At 24.4% G+C, this 27748-nt stretch overlaps 3 protein-coding genes and 1 long non-coding RNA gene across 13 annotated transcripts in view; 2 read left to right on the top strand and 2 right to left on the bottom strand.

The window, feature by feature from the left end:
- LOC126895661 (MOXD1 homolog 1-like) overlaps window positions 1–4067 on the top strand; it is a 35125-nt gene extending 31058 nt beyond the window's left edge. For all 5 annotated transcript variants that reach the window (XM_050667791.1, XM_050667792.1, XM_050667793.1 and 2 more), the window contains 3 exons: window positions 55–239; window positions 319–640; window positions 3626–4067. In XM_050667791.1, coding sequence (XP_050523748.1) covers window positions 55–239; window positions 319–640; window positions 3626–3805 — 687 coding nt within the window. In that variant the 3' untranslated portion in view covers window positions 3806–4067. The remainder of the gene's footprint in view (window positions 1–54; window positions 240–318; window positions 641–3625) is intronic.
- Window positions 4068–4448: 381 nt separating this feature from the next.
- On the bottom strand, window positions 4449–11255 carry LOC126895666 (U3 small nucleolar RNA-associated protein 15 homolog). The gene is made up of 9 exons (XM_050667807.1): window positions 10989–11255; window positions 10835–10927; window positions 10575–10759; window positions 10379–10505; window positions 10142–10322; window positions 8732–8949; window positions 8209–8504; window positions 6167–6300; window positions 4449–5225 (listed from the first exon to the last, which is right to left on the bottom strand). Exons 1-9 carry the CDS (start codon window positions 11076–11078, stop codon window positions 5017–5019), a joined length of 1533 nt encoding a protein of 510 aa, XP_050523764.1. The 5' UTR covers window positions 11079–11255; the 3' UTR covers window positions 4449–5016.
- A 2373-nt stretch (window positions 11256–13628) lies between these two features.
- LOC126901358 (carboxypeptidase B-like) lies at window positions 13629–27046 on the top strand. Of its 6 annotated transcripts, none has more exons than XM_050677767.1 (9): window positions 13630–13849; window positions 20732–21210; window positions 23194–23456; window positions 24027–24135; window positions 24459–24620; window positions 24722–24926; window positions 25212–25398; window positions 25484–25671; window positions 26146–27046. In XM_050677767.1, exons 2-9 carry the CDS (start codon window positions 21030–21032, stop codon window positions 26348–26350), a joined length of 1500 nt encoding a protein of 499 aa, XP_050533724.1. In that variant the 5' UTR covers window positions 13630–13849; window positions 20732–21029; the 3' UTR covers window positions 26351–27046. The 6 variants fall into 6 exon arrangements, with proteins under 6 accessions (XP_050533762.1, XP_050533724.1, XP_050533740.1 ...); XM_050677783.1 differs by having other exon boundaries at window positions 13633–13843; window positions 25484–25667; window positions 26142–27046; XM_050677775.1 differs by having other exon boundaries at window positions 13633–13849; window positions 25484–25667; window positions 26142–27046.
- Window positions 14986–18209, bottom strand: LOC126901407 (uncharacterized). Its single transcript, XR_007703042.1, has 3 exons — window positions 18141–18209; window positions 15184–15237; window positions 14986–15095 (listed from the first exon to the last, which is right to left on the bottom strand). It is a non-coding gene; the product is annotated as an uncharacterized LOC126901407 (long non-coding RNA).
- Window positions 27047–27748: the final 702 nt, after the last annotated feature.

Raw genomic sequence — 27748 nt, 5'->3', positions numbered from 1 at the left:
TGTATTAAACTATTATTAAAATTAAATTGATTATTTAAAGTAATTCATTTCTAGGGTGGTTATTCAACTAAACAAGAAATGTGTTTGGCTTTTGTCACATATTATCCTCGGACCCCTTTAGCAAGTTGTTTTAGCATGACACCAGTACCATTCTTCTTTGAAACATTTGGTATTCAACAGTTTTTAGATTATAATATGGAAGGAGTTGAAAAAATTTTCTTAAAATTAGCCGATAGCACGTATGACATTTTTTTAAAACTATGAATTTAATTTAAAACGCCATTAAAGTAATGATTATAACATATTTATTATAAACAGGACTAAGAAGCCTCCAACTAAAACGACTACTCCATTAGTAGCGCCAGTGTTCGATAGCACAAAAACTCTGGAAGAATTAAATCAAGAACACATTTTGTTCTTGATGAAGCAGCCTTCGTTTACTATTGAAGAAAATAACGAGCCTAATCTATTTCGAGATCTTGAAATTATGGAGCCTGTTGAATTTCAAAACAAAACGTTTCAACAGCATTTAGATAATTTACCATGGGAGGATAGTCTATTGACCAAAAATATAGAAAAACGTTTGATCACCGGCAAACATATGACCTTTTGTCGACTACAAAATGACACTTTAGCTTTGGTCAGTATTAAACTATTTAAAAGTTCAAAGAAATTAGAGTTTTTTTTTATGAAAAAAAACCAGGTTAAAATTTCTAGAACTTTTAAGATTAAAAGAACCCAATACAATGGGGTTGTAGCATAAATGGGGCAAATATACCAAGACATTTAAAAGTGATTTATAACACTATCATAAAAACAGCTTTGATCAGAGTTTGCTAAAATTCATAATAGTTTGTATATCTATAATTTTTATACAATAACTCAATAAAAAATTACTTTGTTGGAATCTTTTTAAAAATAGAATTTAAAAAAATTATATGCATACTTAGGTTTTTCATTGAATTTTTTCAAAAAGCATACCAAAAGAAAGCTTGTTGATTCATTCATTTATATTGTATTAAAATTTCATTAGGATAAATGTTTTTAAAAATAAATTATAGTTTTAAAATGCACAAAAAAAAATTAGAAAATTCCATTATTTATGGTATTGTAATTGTAAAAAATTTGTCTAAATTTAATTTAATTTAATTTGGGGTTTCCAAATTGTGGCTATAATAGGTTTATTAATTAGATTAAAATGTATAAATAATTAAAATCAGTCAAGTGAGAACTAAGAATTTTCACAGACATAAAAAACGCACATTATGATAAAATCCAATATCTTTTCATTATAATTATTGACTATCACAAAATTTAATTTTTCGTTGTTAACAAAAAACATAAGTTAAGATTTATTTTGAACTCTACATCTGAAATTTAACATCAACAATTAAAAGTTACATAGTTAATCCCAACGTTGTGTATACGCAATATTTTAGTGTCAAAAAACTAAAAATGTATTTTTTACTTAATAAATTGTTATATGAGTATGTACTCGAGTAAAATGCAGTGAATATATAGGATTAATTTTTTTTGTAATCTTGAGGACTAATGGGTAAAACAATACACAGAGTGATCAATTCAAAATAAGAAAATAATTTCTCAGAAACTATTAAATATTTCATTTTTGTAAAAAAAAAATATTGGTTCAAAAAACTACAACCATAGTAAAATGAATAAGAAGTATGCTCGATCAAATTAGTGCGCATGATAAGCCTAGGGGTAAAATATGTAACCAACAATAAACTCAACGTGACGTCACATGTAAATACATTGCGTTGTATATATTCTATATTAAGGGGCACTGTCCCGTTATAGTCAAGTATTTTAATGAACTTTTTTTAGTTAATTTCGGTTTTCAATTTCATTTATAATTTTTTTATTATTATTATTAACTTCAACTGTGTTGTAATACATCTTTATTGTATTATCTGCTACACTGTAGTAGTTTATAAACCAAGATTTAATTCGTTGATAAATCTAACCTGAGAAAAACTTTAACTGCATAGTAAAATTTTACTATGTTTAACTGCATATAAATAATTAAATATCAATTTATTGTGTAATTACTTACAGTAAGTATAAGTTGTTATATTATTTATAAAAAATGTAGTTTTAATGATTATTTAATAAATTTTTGAATTTTTTTTTTATTGCTCATTTCTCGTGATGCAAGTTTTTTTATTTATATTCCGTATTCTAAAATATATTTTTGTTCTAATAATGAAGTTTTTGACTTCATCATCCACCAAAAGATTATCTGAATTACATGCTTTTTTAGTTAATTCCAGTACCTCCTTTATTAAGCCTGGAGTTTTTCTAATATCATCTATTAAAAATTTAATCATAGGTATGTAAAAATATTTTATATTAACTGTATTTCTATAAGTACCATTTTCATTTAATTTTTTAAAAATAGTTCCTATGATTTTTCCTAAATTTATTAATGTAGGTGATGGTTGTCGTAATGTTCCAAATTATTTAACCTCTATGCAATCATTAGGTTCATTCAAATTATCTACAAGATTCGGATATTTGTATTCAAATTTAAAAGCTACATATCCCCATTAAATATGTTAGGCTGTCCTCAAATAAATCTGATGGATTATATTTATTATTAGCAGCACACTAAAAAAATATACAATGAAAAGGTACTAGAAATATTGAAATATTATATTATATAATTTTTATATTATAAAAATAAAATAAACATAATCTATATTTCAAGATTATATTATGCTATCTCTCTCATTCACTTAATAAGTAAAATAATTTCTATAAATAATGTTGATTGTTTTTTAAAATTCACATTAATTAATACTCATTCATTTTTTTAGAAAAAAAAATGCTATGCGCTATGTTTTCCAAAAATGTACCATCTTAACCTAATCTAATATATTTAATATTGATTTCTTAAGTTAATGTGGTGTTAATTCAATGTTAAAACATAAAAAAATAAGTCTGCACACTAGTTAATATAGCTCACGTTTAATTAACGAGGTACAAAATCCTAATTTTTCATTAAAATACAAAAGTTACAACAAAAAAATACATAGAATCTAAAATAATAATCGTGGATACGATTAAATTTATTATAAAATATTATTGAATGCGTTGTTTTAAAGTAATTAATATAATTATTACTTAAAAATTATGTCTATCATATATATTATATCAGAATTATCAATTTAAAAATCGCCCGGTTTTAAAGTGCATTCGGAAGCGGTCGTATTTCAACGATCGTATACGAATGCACAAAAACACAAGGCGATGCACTTGCGCGTACTACGACGAAAATGCTGACTGTGATCGAGCATACTTCTTATTCATTTTACTATGACTACAACGATATGTAGCTAAATAATTAACTTTATAACATATTCAGCGATAAAAACCTCAACTTTAATTTTCTTAAATGGGAACCGCTATTTTTAACTCGATATGATAGAAAAAATAATTTGTTTTTTAAACTTTTAAGAACTCGGCAAATTTACCTTTCTAGTGCTGTATGGATAGTCAATCTAGGTTAATTGGTTACTAAGTCATACTATTTTGTAATCAAATGAAAACTTATGAATTAGTCTACACTGATGGTTTTATATATATATCTGTTTTTTTGTTATAGATGATGAATACCTATACGTATCCTAATTTCACGGCTTACAACGAATCAAATATTACAGACAGTTCATGTGTACCACTATCAAATAAATATCAAAATGTCTCATCAATACAATATAGTTCCTATGTAGTAATTTTATTATGTATCACACTGATTCACACTCTAAAAATTTATATGTATTAAATAAATTCACTAAGTAGTATGTATGATTAAGTCAATTTTACCAAAGTCATTTTTTTTATATTTGTACATAATTTTATATACTGTAAAAATTTTGTAATGAAACTATTTTGTATCGTTTTTTTTATTAAAGAATGTATTGTAGCTTAATACAAATATTTATGTATCATAAAGATACCTACACAAATAATACATTTACTAGGAAAGGGTTTACTGAGCCCAAACTCCTTCCACTAATATTCTCATTGTAGTTGGACAATGATTAGTAATTTTTGACTATTTTCCAACTACCTTTTCTGTCTATTGTAGGCAGATACGTTACTAGGAGAAGCTAGAAGGATAAATTTTCTCTCCATTTCACATACATAACTATATTTTAGTTAAAAACTAATTATGAAAATAAAATATTTTCAACATTATTATGATGTGAACCTTTCTTTATAGGAAAAAATTCTAATTAAGAATCCCAACTAATAATGAATTTCTTATCACTGTTAATTTTAAAAACTGAAAAAAATTTAATAAATTGCTAGTTAATTATGTTATTTTTCTTTCACTAGATTTCCATTTATTTTTATTTAAAAATATTGTACAATAATACAAATTTCATATTTCCCTACAAAATGATAAATTTCAATATTACTTACAAGTAGGTCTGATTAACTAATAAGTGTATTAATACACTTAATATTATGACTATTCAAATATCTATTGCTTATAAATTATATTTCTAGTATTATTAATTAAACACTTCTCAAGCTTTTCTCAAATAAAAAACTTAAAAATATTTTAAAATAGGAAATTAATTTTAAACTAATTATTTACATAAAAAAGATTACCTTAAAATTTTTTTTAGAATTATCATTTAAATAATTATATTTAAATTAAATATGAAATAACATTTTTCAATAAAAATTAATGTTATGACAGGTTTCAAGGGTCACATGGAACCATTTCTAGGTTTCACAATCATATTTAATTTTCAAAATTAATATTGATACATTTAACTAAAAACATAAACAAAAAATCTACAAAAATACTGTCAATACATTAAGAAAATATAGTTTCAATTTAACTTTTAACAAAAATAATTTTATATAATGCTTTTATGTCATTGATGATTATTTAATAATTTTTTAGAAGTTTAGAAATAATAAACATTATTTATTGCCATTGAAATTATTGGAAAATAAATTACACTAAACACATATTTCTCATGAATTCTTTAATATTGACTTCATACTTTTTTGAGTTTCTGTAATATCTGGTACAACTTCTGAACTTATTAGTAACATCTTTACTAATCCATCAATAGCCAGCAATCTTTTTGTTAGTAATATTTCATTCTCAACAACAGAATGTAATTTAATCAATAAAGCACGTACTTCGAAGGTACAACTATCAAATATATCCCAATAACAATCTGTAAGAATAAAACAAATTTTAATATATAGAGTGTTCAATAAGTATGGAAATGGGTTTCTCATTCTTTATAACAATTAACCTATTTCCTTACTTACTGAATACTCTATATAGTATAATAGAATTATTGTTGATAACTCAATTTCTCCCAAAATAAATATATTATAAAACATTTTATTTACATTATTTGATAACATTTAAAACTAAATTTATGAGTCATTAAGTGTTTTTATGTCCAATTGTAATGCTCTAAAAGGGATTGAACTTTATATTTTGAAATGGAAATGTGTATATTTATCAAGCTTACGTATGTTAAGTGATCAATACACAATTTCAGGAAAACTATTTCAGAAGTTATTAACACTTTAATGTAAAAACAGGTGGTGTGAAACGAATTAACTATTCTTATCAGTAGGTATTTTCAGCCACCTTATTTCTCTCGATCAGTTATAAAATTATTTATAACTTCTAAAAAAAATGTCTAAAAGTTGTTATTGGTCATTAATTTTAATTCCCTTATAAAGCATAAGATAAAGATGCAAAAAATACTTAATAACTTATTAATCAAGATTTATATGTAACTAAAAAAATTTAATAATATAATTATTTTGGGAGATATCAAGTAGTTCATAATAAAGACCTAATAAAAGATTCTGTATATCAATAGAATACATAAAATGAAATATAATGTAAATATTTTTTTTTAGTCAGTATGTGTTTAATGTCAATAATGGAAACATTGCTCTTAGAATACATCTGTGATTTGTAAGTAATTTTTTGAGTTGAATATCTTTAATATTTTTTTAGTTTTAAATTAATATGTTAATATAGTTTTAATTTTAAATAATATTAGCCACAAGTAATTAATTTTTATTATAAAATTTAATTTTTTACTGTACAAAATCATTATAATACATATTGAATTTAGATTTTACAAATTACCAATAATAGTTGAAGCAACATGAGTTAGTGTCTTTGATAACTTTCGGACACCAATATATCGAACAATAAAGTTCAATAAAAACGCTAATTGTTTTTGATTTCTATTAGATATTGCTTGAACCAATCCATTTCTCCTACAAAAGTAATAACAATAAAAATATCAAATTAATTTTATGAACTATTCAATATTTATTCATAACATTTGCAACAAAAAATTTCAATTTTTAAAAACCAATTAAAGTATCTTCCTCTTTGAACAATAAAAATCATTTTTTTTCTTTCAAAAATTTTTATTTCTTTTAAATTATCACAATTAGTTTTTGCTGTTAAATTGCATATTAGATATTTCTTTACATATTACATAAATGTATACTTTTATCAGTCTTGGAACATTATATTTATTTTTACTAAACATAACAGAAATATTGTTCCATAAGTTATATCTTAAGCAAAATTATCTCCTATTTTTTGTTCTACTTCGACTGCCATTTGCACATAGAAAATAGGTCGTCAGTACAAATTTTTTTTTTTTTGATTTTTAGTACATAAAATAAGTTTTATTTTAACATATATTTAAAAGACGCAATATTTCCGAACACATTTTCAAAAACTATGTTGAAAAAGTACTACTTTCTATACAAATTTTCAAAAATTCAAAAACTTTTCTTAACTTTGAAGAGGCAAAATAATCAAAATAAATTTATAAATTTATACTTAATATAAGTTAGATTCATGTAAATTTTATATTTATTGGTGGACTCATTACTATGGCAAAATCTTATAATATATTTTAAAATAAACAACCAAAATAAAATTTAAACACAAAAATAGCATATTTTTTAACTACCACGGCAGCCGTTTGCAAGTAGAAGATAAGTCTTCGGGTCAAATTTTTTTTTTATTTAAATTATATAACATAAGCTTTAATTTGATATGTTTGAAGGATGCAGTATTTCAGGAACATTTTCAAAAGTTAATTTGAGTAAAAACAAGTAAAAAACTTGTTATTTTGAATCCCCTCTTGTGAGCCAGTAAAAGGTCAAATTTTCAAGAAAATTATATCAAATAAAAGCAAAATACCTGAGATTTCTATTTAAAAATAAAATTATTTTAATTTGTTAATTTTTGAAAAAGTTATGGTAGTTAAGTACCAACATAATATTGATTTTTTACACGAAAATTACATTTTTTTGTTCTATTTAGATGGTCATTTGCACATACAACATAGATCGTTAGGACAAATTTTTGTTATTTAACTTAGAGTACATAATATAAGGTTTAATTTAACATATGTTTGAAGGACGCAGTATTTACAAAACATTTTCACAAATTAAGTTGAAAACGTTCTTCTTTTTATACATATCTTTCATGTTTTAAATGCCCATTGTATAAGGGGAAAAACCGATTAAAAAAAAAAAGTATTTTGAATGAAAGGGGTATATTTAATGTATTTAGAAAAAATAAATTTGTGTTGTTCTATACATTTTTCAAAAAGTTATAGCAATTTTAAGTTGAAAATGTTAACACAAAAATAGCATTTTTTAACTACGGCCATTGAAAAAATTGAGTTTTGTAAAAAAGTTGCTATTTTATATTCCCTCTCTTGTGGGCAGGTAAAGGGTCAGATTTTCAAAAATATTATATTAAATAAAAGGGAATGACTTAAGGTGTCAATATAAAAAAAAGTTGTGTTAATTCATTCATTTTTCAAAAATTTATAGCAGTTATAAGAAAAAATAGTGAGAGAAATGTCAAAATTTACCAATATAAAAATCGTAATTTTTTGGGGTATTTGCGCAATTTATAGGGAATGAGGAAAATTTTTCAATTTTTAAGGGCAGTGTCTTCAACTAGATACGATTGGTGATCTTTTGACTATCGTTGAGCGAAATCGGTTCACCAAGAGCTGAGAAAAAGTGACAACAAACAAAAAAATCACATTATAGTAAAATTAATACCTTTTCAACTTCGCATCTAAGCTACAACATTTAGGTTTAAATTAAGTTTATCAAGTATAAAATTTTTATTTTCATATTACTGACCTGCACAGTTCATCAAAAACAAAAACTGTAACATGAGGTTTCTTAAAAGCAATAGCATGAATTAAAACTAAATCTAAAGCCTGAGAATAATTAAATTTTCTTAGTGCTATGTCAAACTTGGCCATTTGGTCAGGCTGCATAACAGGTACAGTCATATTAATACCATCAGAATGAACAATAGCTTCAGATCTAGCCAAACGTTTCTTATTTTCTGAATTATGTTTTAATGTTGTATCACGTTTAGTGATATTAACTATTCCATCTACAGTACCTGCTACAATTGTTTTATCATCTCTCTATAACATATGAAAAACTTATTAGTTTCATTAAAAAAAAAAAGTTATTTATGGCATATATAATACTATATTTATCTAAAAATTAGCTTAAAATAATAAATAATTACTTTATAAAACAATTTTTTTATCAAAATAGCTGTATTTAATGAAATAGTATATGTTGTAATACATATTTATATTATAGTTACTTATTTCATTATGAAATATCTTAATTTATTTTTACTTACGCTTATGTCTATACTAAGTACTGGACTTGGGTATGTTATATCATGTGATAATTGGAAAGATGAAACATTATAAATTTTAACATGCTTGTCTAATGATGCAGTAACAATTGCTGAACCATTCTTAGCCATGCACAAAGCAGTTACAGTCTTATGATTTTGTGTGAGTTTAGCTAATAGTTTACCAGCTAAAACATCCCATATTCGGACTTCTGTTCCACCTGAAATTTTAAATTAGAATAATTATAAAATAATTAAATAAATCCAACAGTCACTCTTGAAAAAAGTAACTGAAAAGACTAAACTTTTAGAAAAAGTTTAAATAGAAAAAAAAATAATATAAGAAAAACGGACTAAAATAAGTAACAATGTAGTTTGACATATGGAATAAATTTGATTTATATAATCATTAATCTTGAGTTTTTTTTTACATGATATAAATAATATGTATTTATAATAGATATAATGTTTTTGTTGAATATATTTTAGATACTAATTTTATAATAATTAAAATTAATGTAGCTTGACAAACTACATCTTTAAGACAAAACAATATAATAATGTTCGAATATTATCAATTTTTTTCTTAGTAAATATTTGAGTGTTTGGCAGGAACAGACTAGTCTATTGTGCTGTTGTTTTATAGCACAGTGTTGGGGATAATTGTGTTTAACACCAAACTGTTGGACTGTTAGTTGATTAAATACTGAGAAATAGCCACGATCATAATTATTAACAATTAAATTTTTTTTTTTTAAATTATTAAATATTTCATTAATTTGTTTAAGAAAAGTGTTTTTATTATAAAATGTGTTATTGTAAAATAAACAGTTACACAACACATTTATAATAAATACATTAACAATGAATAATTAGTAAAATATTTAGTTACTAGAATAACTCGAGTTAATTAATCAGGGGGATTACACTATTATGACAAAAAAAATTTAGGGGTTTATAATATTGACACATCAAATAATTAAATTTGTCAAAAATAATAGAAATTATGAACAAAAAAAAAAAGTAATTTTCTAGTCAGGTAAACAAAGTGATACAAGCCAAATATTTGATTCAATGATAATTTATCTTTTGCATATATTTATGATTAAAACTATTAGCATCTATGATCTTGCTTTATGATCTATTATCTATGCCGATAAATTATAACAGTTTAGAATATGATATTAGTAACATATATATTGAATTCCAGAAATTAACACCTACATATTTTTTAAATAAGTTTAAAATCGATTAAAAACAATTTAACCGGCAATCATTTAATTTAAGCAAATTTTTATACTTAAAGTAACTTTTTATGAAAAAAGTGACTTAGGTAACTCATTTTCAGTCCTGCTACAATAATAAATTTTTTTTTTAAAAAATTCAATTTAATTAGCTGAATCAAATTATAACCTGCAGATATAAGTAAACTGCCAGAAGGTAAAAACATTAAACTTTCAACGGGTGCTTCATGATTAACAGACATTGACACAGATTTAGTTCTTGAATCAAACACATTTATATTTTTGTCATAACCACCAGATACAACTATATTAGATGAAACTGGGGAAACACAACCAGCTCTAATATAATCCTGAAAAACAATGAAAACTTCAGTTAATAGTCAGAGTTTTAAAATGTTTATATTACTGTATGATAGCCTTCATAGTGTCCACTTATGTGCTGACTAGCAATATCCCACAGAGAAACATTTTTGTCATCAGAAAAACTAGCAATATGTAACCCATCTCTAGTAAAAAAAGTTCGATGAACAGCGCTATATATAAAAATAAATATAGATTAATATTTTATAGTAATTATAATACATAATTAAAAAGTGACTAACGCTTTATGGCCTTTAAATTGTCTAAGCATAGATTTAGTATTCACTTCAAAGAGTCTAACAATTGATTCTTCACCTCCTGCACACAATAATTGTCCATCTGCTCTAAATGAAGCACCATAAGCTGCTTCTTTGAATTTGTTTATATTTTTAGTAACAACTTTAGTTACAGGATTATAAACTTGAACCTTAAAATTAGTGAACATGCATACAGTTAGCATTTATTTATTTATTGCATAAATAAAATAATAATAACTACTAACTCTTGCTGAGCATGACACGGCAAAGTGATAGGGCAGTTTCTGAGAAAAATGGACATAATCAATTGGACCAAACTCCTTAACTAAAACTGGACTCTGTAATTAGTAAAAATTTGATAGAAATTTTATTCTACAAATAAATATAACAAAAACTTACAGTTAATTTTTTCCAATATGAATCTTCAACAGTGTATTGTTCGGTAGTGTGAGCAAACGGTTTCACAAAAGATTTTTTAAACGACGTCATAATAAAAGCGTTTAGAATTGTTACTGGTTTTGTTAAAAATTAATTCAAAAGAGTCATGATGAAAAAAAATAATTAAGCACACAGAAAGTATTTATAGCATAACCAATTAAATTAAGATTTAATAATTCCTTGTTTATGGATAAACAAAGTACTGAAGTTTTGAATTTTTTTATCAAATCATAACATGCTTTTAAAATAATAAACATAACCTAACAAAAATTACATTTATCGCGGATAAGACTATGGTAGGCACTAATATCATGTTATTCATTATCATAAAATATTATCAAAAAACTGATAATGATACAAAGAATCAAAGTTTGATTTATCCACCTTGCAACAATCCTTAGAAAAATCGTTATACAGAAAATTACTTGAATTTTTCTCATTTCAAAAAATTTACACTCATTTGTAATGTCCCTTGTTATGTTTAAGCGGTATAACTTAGATGTTTTTAATCGCCTAAAAAGGCTCCTAATATATAATTTCTAGTAGAAAATATAATTAATTCATAATTTAGATTATGATAACCTATTTTTCTTACTATACAAAGTTAAAATTTTATAAACTAAAATTTGCAGAATTTGTAGGGATCTGTGGGAGCTAAAGCTCTAAGACAAATAAATTTTGTTTTTTAAGGTTGGAAAAGGAAGAGACAATTTGATATGATAAAAATAAACCCAGGGGCCAATTATCCAGTCCAATGAAATAGATCATGGGACCATAGCACCACAGACAAATTTTTTAATCTACGCTCATGCGGATAAATATATATAGAATCGTAGTTAGGACACGAGAAGAGGCATGCCATGATTTCAAGAGGAACGTCAATTTTAGAATTTTCTTATATAAAAGCTAAAAAGTACTGTTATAAAATTTATAACAATACTTTTGTTACATATGCATACGTTAACATTTATAAAATAAACATAACTATCCATTTTTCTTACTAAAATAAAGCTTTCTTAAAGGGGGGTGAACTTCGAACAATTTTTCAGGAGCGTAACTTAACTTAAATACAGCCTTGAATGTATGAGTAATGCATCAGTCTCATATTAGTATTTCAAAAGTTATCGACAATTTTAATTAATGATTGAATGTGGGGCATGGTTCTGCCATTTTTATCATTATATATTTTTTGACCACACTCCTTCCCCCCTGCATAGACATAAATATATTTATAATATCTGAAATATTGGTCCAAAATTTGTCATTGACCGGTATTTTCATAATTAATTAATTTCCTATTTTATTAACTAATTAAATATGTATACGTCATTTAAAAATTAAAAGTTGACATCCCAATATGTTATAAGGAATAAAACAAAAATGTTCTTAACAGCTGATAATTTAAGAAACATACATGTGTAATTAAAAAGAAAAACAAACTTTTCTTTTGATAGTGTATTAATTTTAAGAATAAATGAATGGTTTATTATAAACCGATTATGATAAACGGATTAGTCTGTATAACATTGCAAAAACGGCTGTTGCAAAAGTTAAAATATACTCGTGTTTCACAGTGTCTAAAAATTTCATAATCAAATCTAATTTTGTTTTTAATTATTTTTTTATCTGTTGCTCCTTTTAATATTAATTAAACTTAAATCTAAACAATATGATGAGATTTTTTGCAAAAAAACTTTTAAATTAAAATGGTTCTTTTTTAATATTTTAGCTAAAAATTATTAATGCCGAGAAAGTTTTATTTTTAAATAAAAATAAAAATATTTTAGTGCGGCATAACGTTTATTCGATTAAATTTTATAATGAAATTTGATGCATTATTCATACATTCAAAATTGTATTTAAGTTAAGTTACACTCTGGAAAATTGTCCGGAGTTCACCCCCCTTTAAGAAAGCTTTAATTTAGCAATAAAAATTGTTAATTATCGTTTATTTTGTGAATGTTAAAATACACATATGTAACAAAAGGATTATTATAAATTTTATAACAATACTTTTTAGCTTTTATAGAAGAAAATTCTAAAATTGATGTTCTTCCTGAAATCGCGATCATGACATGCGTCTTGTCATGCCCTGAATACGATTCTGCATATATTTATCCGGATGAGCTTAGTTATAATATGAGACATTATAGAGATAATTATACTGGATTTTTAAGGCTTGTCAATGAAGTATTAGGCTTAAATAATTAGAATTTTTCGAAAAGGAGTTAATAATAAATTTATATATCAAGTGTCCGGTGGCAAAATAGGTCGGCAGCGAAACGATCAGTAGCAATATGTTTTAGATTCAAGTATTTTGTTTATACCACTTCAAAATAAAATCCTAAGTGCATACCCGGTGGTATCAAATTAAAATGAAAATTTCAGAAATTGTATTTTTATTAATAACATAATAAAGAATAATCGGGTCTCAGTACAAAAAAAGTTCTCCATTTACAATGTACATTTTGTATATTACCGTTTATCACGACACATTTTATACAAAGACACATTTCATTATGGTGTACGTGACAGTATGCTCAACAAACATGGACTATTTTCAAGTATGTTGACCTGTTAGACTAGTAAAAGATTCAGAAAACTAACCTTTTTCAATTTATAAGTGCTATAATGCACGTAGTAGGTGTGACTTAGAATTATTCATTTTTATTTAACGGAATTTATTTCAATGTGTTCAATGGATTGATTACTGGATATAATCGAAGATGTCAGTTTGACCTGTTTTAATTTATAAGTAGTTTTACTTTTCGTTTCATGTTTTCTACAGACTGACCACCATAAATATGTTTTATAAAGTAAGGGTATGTAATTATACTTCAGATCATTATTTTAGAATAAAATAAATTATTTGTAAATACCGAGTTAATGAACGTCATAATNAAATTAATTGTAAATACCGAGTTAATGAACGTCATAATGCTTTTATTTGATGAACTCATGATTTTAGATGAAACTACGTTTATATAAATCTTTATAAAAGCAATCTAGTACTTCCAATAAAATATTAATAACGATAAAATATTTTATTAATATTCTCTATTTGTAATATAAGTAATTGATTTAACATTTAACTATACTAATATTTATATCATTAAATAATACAATATTTTTATAAAAAATTGTATTGTTTTTCAACATTATTTCAAATAACTTGTATAAATATATCTATTAGTATCCAAATAATGTGATAGAAAATACAATACACTATATCATTAATCGCTATAAAAGAAATTAAAATTTATTGTGTTAAGTGATATCTTAAACATAGATTTTTTTAAATTTTACAATAAATAGATTTCATAGCAATACACCCAAAATATTTCATTGAAAAGTTTCAATAAATAAATAATAATCATTTTAATGTTGAAATAATACTCTTAATAAAAACTATTTAAATAAAATAACCCTCTTATTTATAATTATAATAAAATAATGTCTTAAACACGTACCCTTCCCTGTAAAAAAATCACGCTAATAAAAATAATTTATAGCAATGTCTAATTCACATAGTGAAATTTTATTTGAGGGGTAATTCAAGAGAACAACTTTTACCGATTTTATAATAATCAATAAGATGCCTATTATTTGTTACTGATACAATTAAATAATGTGTATACAATTAAAATGCCGTAGTTTTAACTTCAAATTAATATTAGAGATAACGAAAATTAATTTATAAACCTCTAATTTTTGATACAATTGACATTTCTTTATAATTATTTTTTTAATAATTTATGGATTCTTAGTCAACGTTAAAGTTATATTTTTAATATTTGTTTTTAATAATATTTACAAATAATTTTTGAATGAATTTTATAAAAAAAAATCAACTTTTATATTAATAGTTATAACAATTATCAGTTAGATTTGTTCCACTGTATATATATATATATATATAATGATACTATACAATGATAATAACTATTAAGAAAGCTACGTTTGTAATAACTGAGGAAATAAATGAAAATCTATCATCCAACGGTATGTTGCATAGTCATTGTAATCGATTTGGTTCCGTGAACTCTTTGTACTTATTTCAAACATTCACTGTAATTGAAGTATAATTGTATACCCAAGTAAAAAAAAAATTAGCTTTACAATTATACAATTATTTAGCAAAACATCTTATCATTACTTGTTCACTTTTAACATCAACATTAAATTAACGATTTTTTCAATGGTAATCAACCTGCAAAATATTATTAATGCTATTATAGTTATACGCACTTATTAATAGGTCATTTAAAATTAATGTCAAGTCATCCACGCCTGATGATTAAAGGTTAAAACTTACAATCTAACGCAATTGACATTTTTAAAACAAAAATTACGGTATCTCAATGGTGAAAATTATCCTATAATATATCTATAATGTTAGTAAATTAAAATAAAAATCACCAAACCGTTAAAAAGATATATTATTTGTTTAATTAATTAGAGTTTAATATGTTTTATACTCTTTAATGAATATTAAATAGCTGTATACAAAACCACCAGATGTATTTTTCTTATGAATTTTCAGATAATTTATTTACATTATATAAGTAACATATTATCTTACTGTATTAAAAATTAATAAATGCATAATAATATCTTCTGAACCATAACATAAAAATAATTTTAATATTAAATTAATATAACTTTACTAAGGTAACTGTTTTATAAAGTAACGGTGAGAATAAATATCCATTACTGAAAATTAAAGGAAAAATTAGTTTGAACTGTTTTTTGAAGATAATATTTAATCCTTAGAAAGAATTGATTAAAAATCACTATGTAAAAATTTGACTTTCATAAAAATAGTTATTAATCTAGAAAATATATTTGACGTTCATTTCATTAATATTGTTTTTTTAATTACATTTTGATAAAAACTATTAAGATAACTTTAAAATCTAAATTCTTAATTAACATTACAACACCACAGTACATGAATGAATATAGAGGATTAGAATTATAAAAAAAAGACCTCTTGTTGGATATAAGAAATATACCTAAAAATATAAAGATAAAAAAGTTATTTATAAAAACTGTATTTAATGTTGATTCGGGAGAGTCTTTAGATCAACTTTATTTAACGGAGCGAATTAAAAATATTTTTATCAACTAATTTGGAAATAATTTGGATTTATTCCTGGTAAGTCAACAATGGAGCCATTATTTTGTGTGAGACCACTAATAGAAAAGTTTAGGGAAAAGAAAAAAAAGCTGTGTATAGTATTAATAAATTTAAAAAAAACGAATGAAAGTGTACCGAGAGAGGTGTTAAAATGGTCATTAATGAGAAAAGGAGCCCCAAAAAGGTATATTAATATAATAGAAGATATGATGGTACTTGTACCAGGGGAAAAATAGTAGAAGGAGTAACAGAAAGTTTTAGGGTAAAAGTAGTAGTGCACCAAGGTTCTGCTCTAAGCCCTTACTAATTTTCTATAGTGATGGATGAAATTACTAGAAAAATACAAGGAAAGGTGCATGTTGTTTGCTGACGATATAGTGTTAATAGGAGAAAATAGGGAGGAAATTAATCAAAAGCTAGAGGTGTGGAGATCAGCTCTTGAAGAAAAGGGCTTAATTATAAGTAGAAGTAAGACAGAGTATATACAGTATGAATTTAACAAAGGAGAACACCATGTAGGTGAAATAAGGACGTCAGTGACAATAGGCGAGGACGTGCTTGGAGAGGTGGAAAGTATTAAGTTTTTAGGATCAGTTGTACAAAAGAACGGTTATATTGACGAGGATGTAAGACACAAGATTAAGTGCGGGTGGTTGAAGTGGAAAGAAGCGTCTTGTGTCTTATGTGATAAAAGAATTCCAATGAGACTTAAAGGTAAATTCTACAAAACTGTAGTGAGATCAGCTATTATGTATGGTTCAGAGTGTTGTGCAGTTGATAAAAAAGTAAAGCAGAAAATGAGTGTAGCAGAGATGAGAATGCTTAGATGGATAAGTGGAGTGACTAGAGAAGATAAGAAATGAGCATATTAGAGGGAGTATAGGTGTAGCGTCAATCGTGGATAAGATGAGGGAAAATAGACTTAGATGGTTTGGTCATATTATGAGGAGAGAAGAATCGGAAACCGTAAGAACAGTTATAGCAATGAATGTTGAAGGAAGAAGAGGTAGAGGAAGATCAAAAAACAGATAGAGGAATGTTATTAAGTGCGATATGAGAACTGCTGATGTGTTCGTAGATGATGTGGGAGATCGTATTAGTCGAAGTTTAGGATAAGGGTGGCCGACCCCAAGGAGTTGGGATTAATGCGAGGAAGAAGAAAAAGAAAACTAATTTGGATAAAATTGGTGTAAATAGTTTTACGAACTTGAAGATCCTGCATTTTCAAAGATCAAAATAATGTTTTCTTGCTACACTTTAAATTATGTACCCAACCTTATTTTTATCTATTTATAATTAATAATAAAATATTATACATCTAATAATATTAGACAAAAAACGCTTTTTATTTAGAAACCCTTTTTATCAATATTTTATTTATAAAACGTAATTATAAACAAGTAGAATAAAAAAAATATTATAGATAAGTTGAACAAGGAAGTTCACAAAACAAAAATGTATGTATTGTATATTTTTCATATTTTAACTGTTAATGATTGTGTTAGCATTTCATGAATATTATTTCAGAAAGGTATATAATATATGTGTTTATACATTGGTACAGGTCTTCAACTATCAAATAGCAAAATAACTTATTTCAATGTAAACAAATTTGTTCATAAACATATATTTACTTCGAAAAAAAAAAAGATAATTTTTTATATGTTTGAATAGTGATGGAACTTTGAAATTTTTCATTTTAACATTTTTTCCGCTTGTTAAAATTTTAAGAAAATGAATCGAGAATTATTTAATAATCGTGATATTAACTAATAATGTATAATAATAACTGATATAAATTGCGATTTTGATAATTAATAATTATCAGTTATCGGACATATTTTGAAATTTAAATTTCAATAAATGTTCATTTGTTAAAATAGATTAATATAAGGATGGGAAAATTAACAAATTTGGAAATCGTATGATGAATTCAATTTTTCTCAAAATCATACATAGCAACACATACTTACGAACACATAACCCGATTGTGGTACATTTTGCTATTCACTAGATTACTTTATATCCGCGCGCATTAATTGTAGTTAAAGTAATGCCGATGGTGAAAAAAAACATGATATTGAAGAAATATTAATGCTATTTTTAGATTCTAAATATATTCTCAGAATTCATAAAAAATCTTAAAAGCTTAATCTGGTAATTTACCCCACCTTATCCTATTTTATTCTAAACATTATACATTTTTTTTCAGATGTTGGAAAAACTTTCAGAAGAAGTTTTTAAAAAAAAAAATTCATACCCTTCCTATCAATTTAGAATTTTATTAACTTAAATTTTTTTAAATGAAACATGTTGTTTAATTAGTTTAAAATAATCTTGCTAATAGGTTAAAAAATTCTTCAAAACTTTTGAATTGGTATTTTGAAAGTTATTAACATTTTCATATAATTGTTAAGTTGGGTTGAGTATAAGAAGTAGTATAGGAATCCAAAATCAAATTTATACAATGTAATTTGAAAAAAAAAAATAGGATACAAAAGACTGAAAAATGATTTTTAATATAATTAAATATATTTTTAATTATTTGTGGTATTTTTATTTTGTTTATTACAATATTTTATATCAATATCTTGTTTTTAAGCAATATAAAAAATGAAATTTTCATAATTAGTGGATGTCTGTTGTAAAAATGGGAAGCCTATGCTCTCTCTCACATTGAATCTTTAGTAAAAAATAAATAAATAATACAAGAAAAACAATATATTTTCAAAAATTAAAATCCAACTAATTTTTTTTTAAATATTCGTAAACATTTTTATAAAATAAATTTTCATGAAAATTAAAATATTAATTGACAATTTTATTTCGGTAAAAATTTTACGCTGGTTGTCGACCTCATACAACCTCATTAGTCGCTTCTGAAACGAATGTTGAAGGAAAAATAGGTAAAAAAAGAGATGGAGGGATGTAATTAAATGTGAAATGAGGACCGCTGATGTGAGCGTAGATGATGTGAGAGATCTTGTCAAGTGGAAGTTTAGGATTTTGGTGGTCGACCCCAAGTAGTTGGGAATAAGGTGAGGAAAATAAAGAAAAAGAGGAGAAATGACAAATTCGTTTAAAACATCAATATGGTATTTTTGAAGACTCTTGAATTTATATTCACACGTTTTATTATTTTTTGGAGGTTAAGGGGTTAAAAGAAAAAATTTAATAGGCCTATTAGAGTTTAACTCAAATTTTCAAGTAATACATTAATTAAAATATTTCAGAAGTCTTTAAAACCAAATTTGACAAAACTTTTAAAAACTTTTTTTAATTTGTAATATAAACCAAGGAGGTTTTTTGAGTTTATCTTTAACCAATGTGACAGAGGACGAGATCACTTCGTGCTTATGTGAAATAAAGACTATATTACAGAAATATTATAAACTATATTAAATATAGTCTATAATTATATTTAAGTTTATTCATACAATTTGTATGCAATAACTTAAGTTTTAAAGAGAATTGATAGTATAATATAATTTTTTTTTAAGAAGAATAAATTTATAAAATACTCTTTAATGTATATTTTACAGTTTATTGTTCAATTTTTGGCATTTTTTAAATGCATATAAATCCGTTGTTTTTTTATAACTAACTCTTTTATGTATAATTATCATAAATATAATCAGTCTGCTTTTATTGAATCAGTATGCATACAAATAAGCTTTGATATATTTTTGCTTATCGCTTTTTCTAAAAATGACAGGAATATTAATTAAAATTATACAAAGTATATTTATAAATATTATAAAAGTCTATTACTATAAGACATCTGGTGTTCAGGGAGTCATCATAATGTGCTATGTAAAAGTATACGAAATATGATAAAAATATTTTCAGAAAAGATCAGTAAATATGAAGTACTACTGAACATCTCGTAGACTAACAAAATGTCTAGATGTTTGTTATTTATATAAAAAATCTAAACTGTTATCTAGATTTTTTCAATATTGGTTACACTAATGTAATATTACCAAGGATTTTTTTTAGATCGGACAAGAGATCGCTAGGAAAGTTATTCTTTTAAAATTAAAATAAATTCACTTTTTTTGTTAAAAGATTTTTACTTTTGAGTAGTACTTACGTGTGGAAAAAAGGCTAATATTTAGAATAAATTAAAACAAATTAATGAAATAAACAATAACAATAATTGACTTATAATTTTTATATATACTTACATTGTAACATATATATGTACAAACTAAAACTCAATTAGAAAGTAATACTTTGAATAATAATTAAAAGGAAATAATAATTTAAAACTTCATTTCCCCTATAATTTTTAAGTAGTGATCTTTATTTTTTCGTAACCTAAATTACACAATTTAATTTGATGTTCTCAATCAGTAGCCTTTCTAGAAGGGCTAAAAGGGTTAAGCTCCCCCATAGGCTGTGCTAAACTAACATTTTAGGTGTAAAAACATTTTTAGGAAATGGTTATTGAAATTTGTTTGATATGCTTTCCATTGAAATATCTTGCGTACGCCACTATTCTTGATTGATCTAAAAATTTTAAGAATAGCATTAATTTTTATTAATTTCTTCTTACTTTTAGATGTGTTCTAAAATACAACAATCTCAAATACACGTATTCAATAAAAGAACGTAAATTCATTGAACTAACAAAATTAAGAAGCTAAAATATCTCCAATGATGGCGCTCCGGTTACGTTTTCTTTGATATTCAGTTTAAGTTCCAGAGTGCTCAGCGTCGGCCGCTATTCAGTTAGTTCATGAGCTCATGACTGTAGTATTTAACTACAATGTCATATTCAAAGTTAATTGACCGAGAGCCCATTTTTTTTTTTATTAAGTTAATTTTCTAAGCTTAATTTATGTAAACTTTTATAAACAATGATAAAACTGATTATCGTAGCGTTTCTATTTTTGTCGTTACACGTGTCAAATGCTCACAAATTAACTGATTCTTCTATTGAAGTTAACAACACATTTTCATCTAAAGCTTTTCAAGTTTTCAATATTATTACCAGTTATATAGAATTTATCTATGACTCCATAATAGCGCCATTTACAGGTACTTTAATTAGTTGTTAAATTTTTAAGTTAATAAATAGTTAATTAAATAAATAATAAGTATTTAATTTGTTTTTATTTCAACCTACATTAATCTCTACGACTTAGTGCTATAGGAATCATTAATATTCCAGAATAAAAATATTATACATACCTAGTTTGTCTAATTAGACATTCTAGACGACATTATTAAATCAAAAAAGTAATTGATAGTAATTTCATTACTAAGTAAATATGATCGTATCACTTAACGTAATAGCGACTTTTATATTCAAAGGGTTTTCATATATTGAAATAATTTTTTTCCGCCTATATAATGTAAAATTCTAATTTGAAAAACTTAATTAAAATACGCTATATAAAAAAAAAACTACTCGTTAAAGGTTAAAAATAAAATGAAAAAATGATAAGAATATATTAAAAATATATTTTTAACTTTATATTAATATAAAAAAAATGAAATAGTTAAAGGACAATATTTTTAAATAAATGAGATAAATTTAGTGTTAAGTTGACAATATAATGTAGGTTAATTACTTAATGTATCATTTCTTATAAACTTGTATTTTTTTCTAAAATACAACTTTTAATAGTGTACTTTACTAATCTTTTATACATAACACATTACATACTGTTAAAAAATAAAAAATCTTATAAATTTACATAACTCAACATAATATTAATCTATTTACGACTTAAAGTAACTATGATAACTTCATAATGTCAAAAACACCTACACAATTTATGATTTCTCGACAGCTACGTTATTATAATATGTAAAATAAGGAAAGATGACCTAAACACGATTTCTCTAGCAAGTTTTTTATTATGCATTAAGTTTAAGTTTCTAATAAAAATTTTTAATAAGAAAATGCTATTCAAATATTTAGAGATATTTATAGAAATATCAATAATATTTTAGTTACTGGTTATTTTATTCTACAAAATAATAAACGTATTGAAAGTTTTTTTTCGTACATTGATTAAGGAAATTATTGAAAAAATTTTTAATTTTATAATTATAAGATATTTTTATTCAGATTTTACTATTCTTAAAATAGTTTGAAATAAAATTAGATTTCGTTTCCTTATTAATAAAAATATAGTTTTTATTTGCAAAAAAACTAAATTCTTGTTCATTCATTAGTTTTTATGGAAATATTATTTATGTATTATTATGTATTTATTAAAAAATAAAACACAATAAACAGCCCACCGGATTTTCGTTATGCTAAAATGGGCAGTTGAATTGAATAAACATACTGTAATACATCTCATGGTTACTTTTTTTAAATTTTATTTATAGTTCGTTTGATTAAATTGAAAGGATGGTTATTACTATTCGAAAATACATAATAAGTTTAAATTTTCATAATATAATAGAAAAAATCTAATTTTTTTTTTTGTGATAATACAAAATACTTGATATAAATTCAATATGATTTCCTCGTCAACTTTATAGGTTAAATTACTTTATTATAATTATGAACACGATTAGAGATATAAAGAACAAAAACCCAAGTTTCAAGCAATAATTATTAATTATTAAGTAGAAGTATTTTAATACTTCTACTTTTAGGTGTTTTGTAGATAAATTATAAGCTTAATTCTACGGCATGCATTATACCACATGTGTAAAATTAAAACAAATTTTTAAATAGATATAATTTATACGTTTTATTAGTATTACACTTTATTGGTAATTAATGTTAATAAATAAGTTATTAAATACATACATTTTTTGAGGGGTTGTATATAATAATACGGCAATTATTTTAATTTGTAACCAAAATAATTATATATAATTTTCATAAAGTTTTCATCGTTAAATAATTACTAAACTGTTGATTTAAAAGAAAAAATTGTACATTGGAAGGTAAAATAAAAATATTAATTAATTGTATGAAAACAAATAAGTCATTTTTATAAAACAACGCATTATTGTTTTAATGTTGGAAACATTGAAAATAGTTTACTTTTTCAGGAAATATAATGAAGCGAGAATCAGTTACATCATCTAATAAAGTATCTTATAAAAGATATCAATTAATAAAAGTAAAGCCGATTGATGATGATGCCGTTCTTGAGATCGAATCTGTGGCTGAAGAACCAGGTGTGCAAGTTTGGACGCCTATACGGATTAACCAAACAGTGGATTTAGTTTTACCTCCGAGTTTAGCTAGAGACGTCAAACGATTTTTATCTCAAAGAGAAATAGATTATGAAGTGATATCTAATGATTTAGAGGTATGCACCTATGCTTATCTTAAAACAAATTAATCAACTTTTTTCCACATAATTTAAAAATAAAGTTACAAAATTTTGTTAAAAATATTGAATTTTAAATAATTAATTTTAAGAAATTTTATATTAGGAAAACGGAATTCTATTGTTCTCGTTGTTTGTAACAATTGACCTATTTCCTTACTTAGAGAAAATAGGTCCGTACTTGCTAAAAGGACCTTTTTTCTCTACACCTATCCTCCATATGGAAGAACTTAACTACACTACAACTAATTGAAGGGTCCAGTGCAATAAACAATTATCTCTACTTCTTTTCCAAATTTACTATTTATATTTTCTGGTAGAGAATCATTTTTTTATACACAAAAAAACTAATATTGTAAAAATAAACATGGGTAATATACAAATTTTAGTATTAAAATTATGTAGTTTTTTATGTCTCATGAACAGTTTAAAAAATCGACATTATTGCACTGATATCTTAAACGGTTGAAATTCCAATAATACTTTAGTGTTAATTTATCTAAATTTTTGCTCAATATGATTTTTTTTTTCAAATTTTATTTTCTTCAGAGGAGCATAAGTACACAGAATCCAAAATCACCATTACCCAATCAAAGAATGGAATTAAAAGCAACTAAAGGTCATTTTTTAACATGGAACAGATATCATCGCTATCAAGGTAAAACAAATTAATACGATTATCGTAATTCTTTTTTAAAAGCTACACACCAATGTAATATAAAGCAATTTTATGAAACATATTGTATCTATTAAATTCTTTATTACTAAATATTTTAGCATTATTTATTAATATAAAAATAGTTTTGTAAAGTAAAATATTAGAAATTTTAAGATTTTTCTTATGTTTGCTTAAATTAAATACATTACACTTATAAATAATATGAGTTTAATTAATTTACTGAGTTTAAATTTATCTAAAATTTAAATTATATAAATTACTACTTGTTGAAAATTTTTTCTATAATTTTGGTTAATTTTTAGATATACTCGATTATTTAATGTATCTGTCAGAAAACTATCCTCACTTGGTCGAAATATTACCAATCGGAGAAACTGCAGAAGGGCGTCCACTTAAAGTAGTTAAAGTATCGTCTGGCCAACTAAAAGAAAAAATGAAAAAACCCGCTATTTGGATTGATGGAGGTACTATGTTTATATATGATAATAATAGTTTATAATGACTATTAAATAACTTATTAAAATATAAGTTAAGAATTGGATTATTTTTCTTTGAAAAACAACAGGAATTCACGCTAGAGAATGGATTTCGCCTGCTGTGGCATTGTACATATTGAAGCAACTAGTAGAAGATAATAAATTTTATAAATCTATGATAACAGAAATAGACTGGTATATTCTTCCAGTTGTTAATGCTGATGGTTATGAATATACTCATACAACAGATCGATTATGGAGAAAGTCAAGAAGAATACCAGTTGAATTATCTAGGTAAACAATAACAAAATTCTAGTTTCTTAAACCTGCCTAAAAAATTAATCTCGCAGGATTAAAGAAAATTTGTGTTTAAGACAGGTTTACGTTTTAATCTCCTTTAAAAACTGTTAAATAAGATGTGTATGCCTAGAATGTTAAAAAAAATATAAAATATTTTCCACTTGGAACAGGTTTTTGTTTATCTAGGGTTAATTTTAGACAGGTTTTTTGTATGATTACTTTACATAAAAATGTAACACAATTATAACAGTTCTAATTATTTTTATTATTCCAAACAAGAACAATATGGGGATTATCTGAAGGATGTGAAGGAGTAGATCTTAATAGAAATTGGGATTGGCATTGGGCTGAAGTAGGTGCAAGCGAAGATCCTTGTCAGGACACTTTTGCTGGAACCCATGCTTTTTCCGAACCTGAAACAAGAGCAGTTTCTGACTTCATATTAGATCATAAAGATAGATTTCAGGTACTTATTCAAAAACAATTAAAATACGCGAATAATAAATATATTAATTTTTTAACTAAATTATTTATGTAGACAATAATTCTAGGTGTATATTAGTTTACATTCTTACTCCCAAATGTGGTTAGTACCATGGAGTCATTCAAGAAAACGTATAGAAGATTATGACGATTTAATGTATGTAGCTAGACACGCAACTGAAGCAATTAAAATGCGACATGGAACAAATTATCGACTAGGGTCTTCTCCTGGTCTTCTTTACTCAATATCTGGCAAGTTAAAACAAAATTCATGATAATACCTAAAATGTATCTTTTATGTATAAATATATTTTCTCCCTAATATTTTCTAAATTTGTTAGTTTTATACATATTATGCAACTAAACTCTGTAAATCATATAAAACATAATATTTAAGTATAATATCTCTAAAGTAACTACCTTTAAAGATTTTTTAGAGCTGTCAATATCATTTAATGAGAATATATAATAATTTCATGATTTTCCAAAAAAACTTTTTGATGCTTACCCTGCTTTATCTTATACAAAAGTATATATAAAATAAAATAACACTAATCGTTTAAATATTCCCAACTTGAAGTTATTTCAATACAAAAAAAGTTGAATAAAATATGAAAAATTATTTCCTTACTATATATTAATATAGTATAGCCTATACTATATTAGCTATACTAATGTTCGCCTTTAATTATACTGAAAATATTGACAAGATTTTTTATGTTATAGGAAGTTCCGATGATTGGGCTAAGGGTAAAGCTGGTATTAAATACAGTTATACGATTGAACTTCCTGATACAGGTTTTTATGGGTTTCTGTTACCGGCTGATAAGATTGTACCAACGGGAAGAGAAATATTTACTGGAATCAAGTCTATTGCTAATTCAATTTCAAAAATTAACAACTTAAAGCACAAGCATGTGCTCACGAAAAATTAAAAATTGTAGCAATTTTAAATTTAAAGTATTTTAGTTATTAATACTACACTATCTATAATTAAAATAATGTTTATTTTTTGCACCGGGCCTAGCGATTAAAAATTGTATTTTAAGTCTCACGGTTCTGAAATTACAATATCACTGAAAGCTCCGAATAAGTTTTAATTTTTTTTACAAGTTTTGTCTAGGATCCCGCAAAAGATTGTGCCATCACTACTTAAATATTGTATCATTACATAACTATTTATCTATTCATTTATAAGAAACAAATAATTTACGCCTCCACAGTCAAATAAGTACATGTTGAAACAATACTTAACGTAATATTAACAGATATAAGATTAAATTAAATTTATAATAAAATAAACATAAAAAATGAAAAACGACAAAAAACCAAAATTAGTTAGACTATTGCAATTAGAAAATATTCTATTAAGAGAAGTCAATATACTATAGTTTTTCTTATTACTTTTAATGTATAAAAAAAGCGAAGATTTAATATAGTGTACCGGAACATTTAATGAACCTGAGCAAGTAATTCCAGACAATCGATATCAATATTAAATATTTTATATAAAAATTTAAAATCATTATTTATATATCTTAATTAGATTGTAATTTTCAAAGTCATTAATATTATTTATTTCAAAATTAGTTTTAAGTCATCAGCAAATAAAAGATATTTTCAATACAAAACATACTTTCCAAGTCATTCATAAAAATATTAAACAATATTGAAGATAGATGACTTGATGACCTTGAGATAATCTCGAGGTTACTTTGAAACATTATTATTAATTTTTACGTATTTATTTGTTAGAAATGAAATAATTTAAGCAACTTTAAAAAGATCCATTAATACTTAATTGCTCATGTTTATAAATAACTTTCTGTGATTAACACTGCCAAAGACTATTCTTAAGTCCATATAAATAGCATGATGCTATCGAGACTAAGTCAAAGTAATAAAATAAAAGCTGACATTTTTTTTCGAAATCTATATTGACATTATGTTAGTGTTTTATTTAAAATCACAAATATTTTTTGTTCTAAAAATTTTTTTAGTAATTTTAGTAAGACTCCAATTTTAGAGATAAGTTGATAATTTGATACATCATACCTAAAATCAGACCTGATGTAAAGATTGGGAGATTTCCAAAATAAAGAATATTTCTCCAATTATAAAAATAAAGAGTAAATGAAGTGAATCGAATGTGAAAAAGAATAACAGCATTTAAAAATTAGGAACGAAGGAATTTGATCAGGACCGGTCATAGTGTCAATTTTTGAGTTAAACAAACCATAAAATATTTTAGCTACTGATAATATACAAGTGGAAAGATCAACAATATTACTTACTTAATCTCTCTACTTTTAAAATAATGATGCTACATGCTG

This window comes from Daktulosphaira vitifoliae, unplaced genomic scaffold (genome assembly GCF_025091365.1).
Source record: "Daktulosphaira vitifoliae isolate Bord-2020 unplaced genomic scaffold, ASM2509136v1 Scaffold_1, whole genome shotgun sequence".
Lineage (NCBI taxonomy): Eukaryota > Metazoa > Arthropoda > Insecta > Hemiptera > Phylloxeridae > Daktulosphaira > Daktulosphaira vitifoliae.
Note: the sequence above shows the minus strand (reverse complement) of the source record. Positions and strands in the feature narration are given on the sequence as shown.

Bases quoted from the DNA above. Each gene is read 5' to 3' on its own strand.
- LOC126895666 (XM_050667807.1), bottom strand. From the start codon at position 11,078: ATGACGTCGTTTAAAAAATCTTTTGTGAAACCGTTTGCTCACACTACC. The intron at 10,928-10,988 runs GTAAGTTTTTGT...TACTAATTACAG, and splicing joins CATATTGGAAAAAATTAACT to AGTCCAGTTTTAGTTAAGGA. The intron at 8,950-10,141 runs GTTATAATTTGA...TTAAAATTTCAG, and splicing joins CAGTTTACTTATATCTGCAG to GTGGAACAGAAGTCCGAATA.
- LOC126901358 (XM_050677767.1), top strand. From the start codon at position 21,030: ATGATAAAACTGATTATCGTAGCGTTTCTATTTTTGTCGTTACACGTG. The intron at 24,927-25,211 runs GTAAACAATAAC...ATTCCAAACAAG, and splicing joins ATACCAGTTGAATTATCTAG to AACAATATGGGGATTATCTG. The intron at 25,399-25,483 runs GTACTTATTCAA...CAATAATTCTAG, and splicing joins ATCATAAAGATAGATTTCAG to GTGTATATTAGTTTACATTC.